The sequence below is a fragment of the Phasianus colchicus genome, chromosome 13 (assembly GCF_987193195.1).
Source record: "Phasianus colchicus chromosome 13, bPhaCol1.hap1.1, whole genome shotgun sequence".
Taxonomy (NCBI): Eukaryota; Metazoa; Chordata; class Aves; order Galliformes; family Phasianidae; genus Phasianus; species Phasianus colchicus.
The window spans coordinates 1,144,227-1,154,056 of NC_143448.1; the positions used below are offsets into that span (position 1 = coordinate 1,144,227).

Consider the following 9,830-nt stretch of genomic DNA (forward strand, 5'->3'; position numbering starts at 1 on the left):
GTTTTTTTTTCCCCAAGGGGAAATGGCCAGAAGGTGGAGCATAGGAAGTTCCGCACCAATGTGCGCAAGAACTTCTTTAGGTGAGGTGACGGAGCACTGGAACAGGCTGCCCAGGGAGGTGGTGGAGTCTCCTTCTCTGGAGATATTCAAGACCCGCCTGGACGCCTACCTGTGCGACCTGGTGTAGGGATCCTGCTTTGGCAGGGGGGTTGGACTCGATGATCTCTGGAGGTCCCTTCCAACCCCTACGATTCTGTGATTCTGTGATTCTGTGATTTTCAAGCGACTCATGGGTGAGCCTGCTCATGTGGGTTCACCCCGAAGTGCCATCTGGCAGCACTGCCCGTGTTCCCTCCAGTGCTGCTACATCTGTGGGGCTGCACCGAGCACACAGCACCACTGCTGCCCCAGAGGGCCCCGCTCGTGGTCAGTGCTCTCAGGGGCAGCAGCCCACTGCAGGGAAGCTGCTGCGCTTGGACTTCCCGTCTTCTGCAGTGTGTTTGCACAGGAAGCCATGGGCTGACCTGACAGCTGCACTCGGGGAAATTCCTTTAGCCATGAACTGGAGCAGAGCAGTATTTGACTCTGACACACTGAAACCTCAGACAGTGCTTTAAATCCCAAGATCGGCCCTCCTTCATTTATGACTGTGCTGTACTCCCAGCGGCACAGCTTGGCTCCCCCAGGGATGTGATGGGCAGCAGGGCTCTGCCCTACGGCAGGCAGAAAGGCACTGCATACACAGCACCACTGACCGAATTATCGACCCAGTACTGTTACAGAGTGACACAGCTCCGAGCAAGGGACACCGGTCTGTTCCTCACCTCCGGGACTGTCACCCAGGGGAGGGATGAAAGGTAGATAGGCTGGGGCTGCTGCAATAGAGGAGAAAGAGGGAGGTACCTTCAGCCACGCAGGGATTTTTTTAAAACAACCAAATAGTTCAAAACCACACTTTTATGAAAAGCTTGGCATAAACAAAAAGCTGGCATACTCTGGAGGTCCCACTGGGTACTCTCCAGCCCAGTGAAGATGAGTGGGTCAGTGTGTCCAGTGCAGAAACAGAGAATCCAAGACACAGAAACAGAAACTGCTGTTGGGTAGGTGGTGACAACCATTCAGACTCAGCTCCTGTTAAAACCTTTTTGTGTCGAAGTAATTCAGAGTTTTAAAATAATAAGAAGAAGGTGGGGATGTTAGCTTGGTGTTCAGGGAAGTTTGGTGTAGTTGGATTATTAGGAAAAAATTCTGCTCTGAAAGAGTGACAAGACAGTGGCACAACTGCCCAGGAAGGGGGGAGTCACCGTCCCACGAGGTGTCCCACAGCCGTGGGGATGTGGCACTGAGGGACGTGGGCAGGGGTGATATTGGTGGTAGGAGGACGGTTGAACTCGATGACTTTAGAGTCTTTCCCAACCCTAATGATTTCGGGATTCCATGATCCGCCTTCAGCCTCTGCTCAGCTCTCCATCCCCTCCCATCACTTCCCTGATAAAATAAAGGAACAAACGCCAGGTTGAGTTTCCTTCTTGGCCTGAACGCAACCTCAGTTTCTGCAACCTTTGCAGAGGTAAATAATCATAACGGGATTTAAAAAAAACAACAACAACAACAACAAAACAAACAAACAAAAAAGCCAAATTGTGGGAGGGAAAGAAAAAATCCTATTAAAAAAAAATAATGGTTACAATTTAAAAAAAAAAAAAACAAAACTTTTTCTTTTTTCTTTTTCCTGGTTGCTTTAGCCAGAAAAAGAGCAGAACCCAGGGGACCCCCAGCCCGTCCCTGCGCTCTGTGCCGCAGGACAGCTGCCGGTCACGTGCCGGCGTTGGGTCCGCCGCCAGCTCCTTCCGCGGTGCGGCCGCTCCTTCCACCCCACCGCGCTCGGGCAGACGGTGCCCTTCGTGGTGGACCCCGCGGGCGGAGCCCCTCCGGCACCACGCGGACGTGCGGGGGGGGCGGTAGCGTGAGCGCGGCGCGGGTGCAGGGGAGAGCCTCGCTTGGCTCGGCCAGAATTGCCTCGGTTTTGCTGAAAGGCTGAAGAATGTCTTCCGCTAACTACATCCAGATGTGCCTGCCTGGCAGCTCGCTGCCGGGACGGTACCGAGGGGACGCGGGATCCGCGCTATCAAATGGGATGTAAGTAGACGTTGCGTGCGTTCCATCGGGGCAGAGCCGTGCCGCGAGCGATGGGAGTTCTCCCGTTTCCTCTTTGCCGCGCTCCCCTCTGCCAGCTCTTCCCTCTGCACTGTGGCTCCTGAGACGCGTCTGCCTGCAGAACCCCAAACGTGCCATCGCAGCCTCCGAACGCGCAGCCCTCGCCCCGCTCTTTGCGTGTCTCCGGTCGCTGTCACACACAGAGTTTGGGGCTTTTAGAGAACGGCTGCCGGGGTTTCTCCGCGGCCACAGCGCGATGCACGGGAAAATTGCTTCTCTCCTGCGAGAGGACGGGAATCTCTCCCTGGGCTCTCATGGCTGCGTGCTGGGAGAGAAACGTGGGAAATTGGAAGAGAAAGAGCAGAATGAGGCAGGAAGTTGCTGAGCACAACTTGCGGGAACTTTCGGCAGCTCGTGCCGTCCTGTCAGCCCATTTGTGGAGCTGCCTCTCACAGTGCCGTCCAGGTGTGACACCACAGCCACACCAACGCCGTGTATCTACCATCTCCTCGTGCCCCGCCAGGCCGGGCTGCAGGAGGCTGTCATACAATGGGAGCGGTCAGACAGGAGCCGATGGAGCCCCACATTGCAGCACTGGGGCAGGCTGGGAGAGAAACAGGGGCTCCTGCCCCATAGCAGTGGGGATGCTGCCTGCTCATGGGCACCGGGTGGCCTCACACTGCCTTCACTTGGCTCCAGCTCCCAACCCCTAGGAGAGCTCTTCTGAGACATCCAGCTAATTAAACCTGCTTTCACTTTGTTTAGGGAGTTCAGAATGGAATGAGACTGGCTTTTTTTCTGGTTAGGCAGCATAGAGACTGTTTTTCTTACTTGTTTTTTGTAGGGCTTTGTGCTAAGCAATGTGCCAAAGGGTGTCTCTTTGTTTCAGCCTGCCCCGTCTTCTGGGCAAGACGCTCAGATTGCTCAGCACCACTGTTAATTCTAGAGCTGCAAATGGGACTCTCCACAGCTATCCTGCGGCAGGCAGGCGCGCGCGCGCACACACACACACACACACACACAGAGCTTGTTTGGCACCAAGGCCGCTAACAGCATTCGCTTTGATGATTTCTTTTTTTGGTTTTTTTTTGTGCCAAACTAAATCAAAGAAACAAGAACAAAAAAGAAGTAATGCCAGAACTAGAGTTTGTTACATGACAGCCAAACAACAAATAAAGAGTGCTTCTTCTCCCAGTCAGACACACAGAACTGTTATTTTTCCTTTTAAAGGCTGCACAACCAGCCCAAACTACTAAATGTTTTCATGCACTGGGTGCTCATGTTTTCCTGCAGCACCCAACAGAGCCAGACGCCCAAGGGATGCAAAATGAAGTCTTGCGTGAGACTTGCACTGAGACCAATCTGCTGTGTTCCAAAGCAGCAGGAGGTTCAAGGAGCCCAGGATGCTCCTGGCATCCCCATGGGCTGCTGGAGGCCAACGTGGCTGTGAGCAGGAGAGGAAGGACTGCAGGAAAGGCAGCATCACCTGGGAGCAGTGCTGTGAATGGGAGCTCTGTTCGTCTGCCTGGCGTGGAGTGAGAGTCTGCTCCCAGAGCTGGGCCAAGGGGAGGGGCAGCACGGGGGGAGAAGCTGAAAGAAGAATAGAAAATCTAATAACCTGCTGTGTCAAGTGAGCTGCTGCTGAAATCCCCACAGCTGCCAAACAGCCCAGAAATTTGAGAAATGTCCTCTGGGGTCCCAGAGGTCTTCAGCGCTTTCAGGACCTGATATACAGGACGTGGTCACCAGGACACGTGGTTTACCAGCACAAGAGCTGGCCAGTGTCACTTTGGCAGATGAGGCAGGGTTGAGGAACCAAGAAGCACTGCCTCTTCCCACAGGATTTGTTGTGAGGTTCTCTGGGGGCTGGAATTCCACATCAGAACAGCAGCACTGGGCTGAGAGCAGTGTCACCATAAGCAGGAGGTGAGAGGTGTTGCATGGCTTTAACATGGGCAGATGTGGCACAGGAACGGTTCCACCGCCTCAGCGGGCAGAGCTGACAAAGGAGATGGAGCAGAGAAGCACAGAGAGCATCATGCTCTCCTTCTGCTGGAGGCCCACGTCAGTCCCACCTGCAGGTTTGCTCACGGTGGACATTGTGCAGTTGCTGTCGGGTTCCTAAAACTGTTCTCTGGTCTTCAGTTACACGCAATGAGAGCTGCTGCAAAAGAGCTGGGAGGGGGACAACCCTGCTGCTGGCAGAGCCCAGCGCTGGGTGCTGTTCCCATCAAACAGGTTCAAGCAACACAAAGCAAAAACAAACAGCCCAAATCTCAAGTGCTGCCTCAAAACACCCACAACACCCAAGATTTTCCAAGTTCCTCTGAGGACTGCAGAAATTCAGAGAGCCCCCAGCGCTTCATTTAGCTCTTTGAAGCAGGTAGGGCATCTCCATCAGCAGCCCAGCCCCTCTCTTTGCACAACCCAAATCTTCCAGCAGAGAGGGAGAAGACCTGGGTGGAAACACTTGCTGGGCAGCGTGCTCTGGGGTTGACCACCTTTATGCTTGGCTGTTCTGGATCCCCTTACTCCACGTAGCACATCTGCAGCTTGCTTTGCTATCACAGCTGCTTTTCCCGAGGCCGAGCAGGCTGAGTCACCACTCTTCCAGCGCAAAGCAGTGTGCCAGAATCACCACGCCATCGTGACTGAGATCCAGGAGCAGCATCCAAAGGCTTTTCCCCACGTGTGAGCAGAAGCGCCAAGTAATGGAGATGTGGCAGCCGCTGCAAGAGAAGAACATTTCCAGGATGAGCCCAAAGCTTCACGTCATTCAAGTGAGAATGAAGGGCGAGCAGGTTTTATTTTTTAAATCATCTTTTAAAAGTTTTTTATTGCAGCCTCCCTTGGCTACTTGTCAGAATCTTTCAAATATACAAAAAGCAGGAGCTGGTCCCCCCGGCTCTCCCCACTGCCCCAGCAGCTGCATGCCCCCAGCCCTCCTGCCCTGCACCTCCACCCCTCTGGCCCCACCTCTGCCAGGACCCTCCTGTTCTGCCCCGAATCGCTGCAGCTGGGCTCTCCACTCATCAGGCCAGTGGCATAAGGATGTGCTCTATTGTTTGGCATCACACATCTCCTGCTCACTTTGAAAGCCCTGTAATTGTTATTGTTATTTTCGCCCCCGGTGCCAAGGAGGATGAATAACCCTTTTGGCTTTGGGACATGACAGTCTCTGCCACAGACATCAGCTGCTCTGAACTCAGGGACAGCACAGAGATGACACCTGTGTGATGACTGAGGGCATTTCTCTCAGAAGAAGGAAATAACTATCACTGACTGGGAAACCCACATCACTGGATCAAGGGATCGCTTCGAAGGCTGGATGTTCAGCACCGAACTGCTTCAGTTCAGCATGAAAATCGCTGTTTCGGATTCTTTTCTTACAATAAATGAAAACACAGAAGAAAATCTGGGCTATCAGCCCAGGCTTAAAACAATTCAGGGTTTTTATTGGCTTCTTTTGCGGGCCCTTTTTGCCAGATTTGGAGATGCTGGCAGGATAAATCTGTAAGTCATGGAAATCATGAGTTCCATTATTTCATTCCAAACCGTAGCTGACAAAATTAAACACGGGAAAGAGCCAGGACTTTTATCCAGCTCCCTAATTACCATCTGGAGCCTGACATCTGAAATAAGATCAAACTTTTGTATAGAAAGAGGGAAAAAATTGCTGTCAAGATGAGGAAAGAGATGAGCAGAGACACCCAAGATCCATCCTGCCCAGAGCTGCGCATCATCTGCTCACTCTGGAGTGCCGTGATGGCATACCCTGCTAGCACAAGTCATGCGAGTTTGGGAGAGCTGGGAGAAAATGATTTTAAATCTACCTGGGACACAAAGAGCCTTAGTGGGGCATAAGCAAACCACATGTGAAAGTAACACTGGGAGAAGAGTGGGGGCAATGCAGAGGTTAGTGTATATGTTGAAGCTGTGCTTGGGGAAAAGATAACTGGTGCCATAGGATGACAAACTGCTCTTCACTTCAAGAGTAAACTGGAGACAGGGTCAAGTAGCAATGAAAAAATGTTCAAATGAAGAGCCCCAAGAAACCTGCATCTAACAACTGCAATGGAAATAGCCAAGAAATCAACTTGCCTTTTTCACATTGACTACATCTCTGGGAGTAACGCTGTGCCACTGGTTTCCTGCTTCATAATTACAGGCTTGTCCATCTCATTTTGAGTTTTAAAAAGGTTATCTTATGGCCAACCCAAAATTCACAGCTAGCATCACAGCCAGTGATACAACCCATGACAGGGAGAAAGGACTTGCTGAAAAAGGATGCCACTGAGCTAAAGGGGATCCTGGCTGAGGCCAGAATCCAGCCAAGAAGCAGTGCTCTCACAAACACTCAGCCAGCTGAACTTCAGCTAGTTCAAAGATGATAACAGAAAACTGTAATATCTTCAAAGATATTTTTTACTAACACAGCACGGGCAAGATATGTAGTCACGTATGTGTGAGGCTACCAACAGCTCTTCCCCTGAGCCAGATTCGCCTCCTGCTTTCCCCCTTCTTCTAACTCTCTTTTTTTCCTTGCAGCTGAAGGACTGATCGAATAAGACAGAAGATCTCTGGGAAGAGCGTAAGTGGGGAATCAAATCTTGCATAGCACAGGGCAGCTTCATCTCTCATGTGCAAATGAAGCATTCCTAATGCCAGTCTCTGCTGTGTTTCTGTGCACTGGGATTTATCTGCACGCTTCTCACTTACTGGTTAGGAGCAAGTTGGCAGAGGCAGCATGGCCTTTCCAACCTTAGTAATGGAAGAGAAATTATTCAGAATAGTTTAATATTTTATAAAGATTACTGGCGGTAAAGAGGCCCCATGTGCATTCAAGAGCGTGCCTAATGCATTCCTTCTGAAGGCACAGATCATAGCTGGTTCAGGAGAGCTCACTTTGCGTTCAGGGAAGAACTCAGTGATGGCCCAACCAGACATGCTGCCGCAGAACATCTGCCCATTCACCGAGGGACCACGGCAGAAGAAATTGAAGTCTAAAGACTTCTGGAAGCATGGTGTTGTCCATTATTCTCCACCTTCCTAACTGGAGAAGTCTCTGAAATGGTATAAAGCACTCAGCAGAGAGGGAGGGGGGAGAAAGGGCTGGTTTCATGCTGTATTTCAGGGTGTTGGGGTGTCTGAACACCTACCTACCCAAGTCACAGCTACAGCACCGAGATCTGTGTTAGGTTTGTGACCTGTGTGTCTTTCAGTGAGTTCCTTAACGTGCCCTGGTGTTTGCATAAGTAAAATGAACTTGCAGGCTGGTTTTGTAAATCCTCATTGCTGACATGCCACGCATTTACTTACAGATGGACGATTGTGCTGGACAGCTCAGCCACAGCTTTTAGCAGCCCCAGGAAGACCGCAGGGACAATGAGAGTTCATCTCAAGGGGGATGCGATCTGTACCCTTTTCCTGGTGGTAGCACTTTGCTCACTGCTCTACACCCAGCTGGAGTATTTAGCCCCCAAAGGGGACAAGGAGCTGACACAGAAGAAGCCTTCAGTAACACAGAGAATATTCTCTGACCCCAGAGCACCTTGGAGACCCACACCGACTGAGGCAACAGTACCCAGACCCCCATTAATTCCTATCACTAGACAAACAGAAGTGGCTAATGGCAGGGTCCAGACCCCAGCCCCATCAGCCGATTCTGCCTTCAATTTCAAGCGTTACCTCCTACACAAGGACAACAGGAACTTCAACCTCCTCATTAACCAGCCCAAAAAATGCAGGAGAATACCTGGTGGCCCCTTTCTGCTCATTGCTATCAAATCAGTAGTTGAAGACTTTGACAGACGAGAGATTGTCCGGAAAACCTGGGGCAGGGAGGGTTTGGTGAACGGGGAGCAGATTCTGAGAGTATTCCTCCTGGGGACACCAAAGAATAGGACATCACTGGCAACGTGGGAAACTCTGATGCAGCAGGAGAGTCAGGCGTACCGGGACATTTTACTCTGGGATTTCATGGACACTTTCTTCAACCTGACCCTGAAGGAGATCCACTTCCTGAACTGGGCTGCTGAATTCTGCCACAATGTGAAATTCATTTTTAAAGGTGATGCTGATGTTTTTGTTAACATCGAGAACATTGTTGACTTCCTCGAGAGACACAACCCCGCTGAGGACCTCTTCGTTGGGGACATCATCTACAATGCCCGTCCCATCCGCACCCGGAAGAGTAAATACTACATCCCAGAGACCATGTATGGCCTCAGCATCTACCCAGCCTATGCAGGCGGAGGAGGTTTCCTGCTGTCCAGCTGCACGATGAGGAAGCTGTCCAGGGCTTGTGGAGAGGTAGAACTCTTCCCCATCGATGATGTTTTTCTGGGCATGTGCTTACAGAGAATCAGCCTCAAACCCATTTTGCATGAAGGATTCAAGACCTTTGGTATTGTCAAGCCTTCTGCGGCCCCACACCTACAGACATTTGACCCCTGTTTTTACAAGGACCTGATGGTAGTTCACAGTCTGAAAGTTGCTGAGATCTGGCTCATGTGGAACCTGCTCCACAGCCCAAGGCTTTCCTGTACTCAGAAGAGGCAAGTGAAGAAGCCTTTCCAGTGGAAAAGGAAAGCACAAATTGCAATGCAGACATCACCACCCCTCAGTTAATGCATGCAGACTGGCAGCAGAAAAGTGGCAAACTGGCTGAGAAAGGGAACCTGGAGGGCTTGCAGCCAAATGAAAAGACTTTAGGAGTATCTTAGTGCAGCCTATTTACAAGACAAACTATGGCAGGAATTTGCCAGAATTCCACATCTGCTCACACACACCATGTAGATCCTTCTCCATTTATGTGTCCGAACAATCATAACGATATGTTTAATTTATTATTATTTATTAGAATTGCAGTAGTGCTTAGCAGATCGCTGTGCACAGACATTGCAAAACGCAATCCACGGAGATTTTTCAGCAGTGTTAGAAATGTGCAAAATGGAAGGAGGATGAGGGAAAGAGATGAAGCCAAGGAGCACAGAGATCATTGGCAGCTTGTTACCTTGATTAGGGCTGGAGTTATTCAGACTCAATGAGAAACAACCAAACTAACATGGTTAACTAGAGTTAAGGAAATCAGCTGTCCTCAGCGGGTGCTCAGATGAAATTATCACTGCCTGATTGGCTTTCTGTAAGCCCCAGAAAAGAACAGCTATTGAGTTGACGCAGACAGCATGGACTAGAAGAAAATAAGCTTAGGGTGACCAGGCCAGTTGAGCAGAAGACAGGTGGGTAAATGACAGGGAAGGGATGGATTTACGAAGCATTCTTTGTAGCAACATGAGTTCAAATTCGTGCTCCGCTGACACTGTCAAGACTCAGAGGACCATCTTTTGGCACTTTAGGGAGATCAGACTTTCTACACTGTGCTGATTGGCACTCCGTGAAAACTCACAGCTTTCCAGCAGCACCCGATCTCTCTCTCACTGTCTAATGCAGACCTTCGGAAAGCTTGCATCTGGAGAGATCCTTTGGCCTTTTGCTTGTGAGGGTGAAAAACACACAGAGCTGCTGCTTGCATCACTTTTGAGAGCTTCTTCAAACTAAAGGAAATCTTGTCAGTGGACTGGGCTGGCTTCTCTGGAGCTCAGTGCTTTTCCTGGTGTACTGTCAACTGCAAAGAGCAGCCAAGACTTTCAGCATTGCTGTGGGTGTCATGT

The 9,830-nt window shown here is 50.6% G+C and overlaps 1 protein-coding gene across 1 annotated transcript; it reads left to right on the forward strand.

The window, feature by feature from the left end:
- The first annotated feature begins 1,821 nt into the window (after window positions 1–1,821).
- On the forward strand, window positions 1,822–9,588 carry B3GNT9 (UDP-GlcNAc:betaGal beta-1,3-N-acetylglucosaminyltransferase 9). Its single transcript, XM_031615491.2, has 3 exons — window positions 1,822–2,139; window positions 6,706–6,748; window positions 7,479–9,588. Exon 3 carries the CDS (start codon window positions 7,543–7,545, stop codon window positions 8,785–8,787), a length of 1,245 nt encoding a protein of 414 aa, XP_031471351.1. The 5' UTR covers window positions 1,822–2,139; window positions 6,706–6,748; window positions 7,479–7,542; the 3' UTR covers window positions 8,788–9,588.
- Window positions 9,589–9,830: the final 242 nt, after the last annotated feature.

What these genes read in the sequence shown, in the direction of transcription:
- B3GNT9 (XM_031615491.2), top strand. Translation starts at nt 7,543, where the DNA reads ATGAGAGTTCATCTCAAGGGGGATGCGATCTGTACCCTTTTCCTGGTG.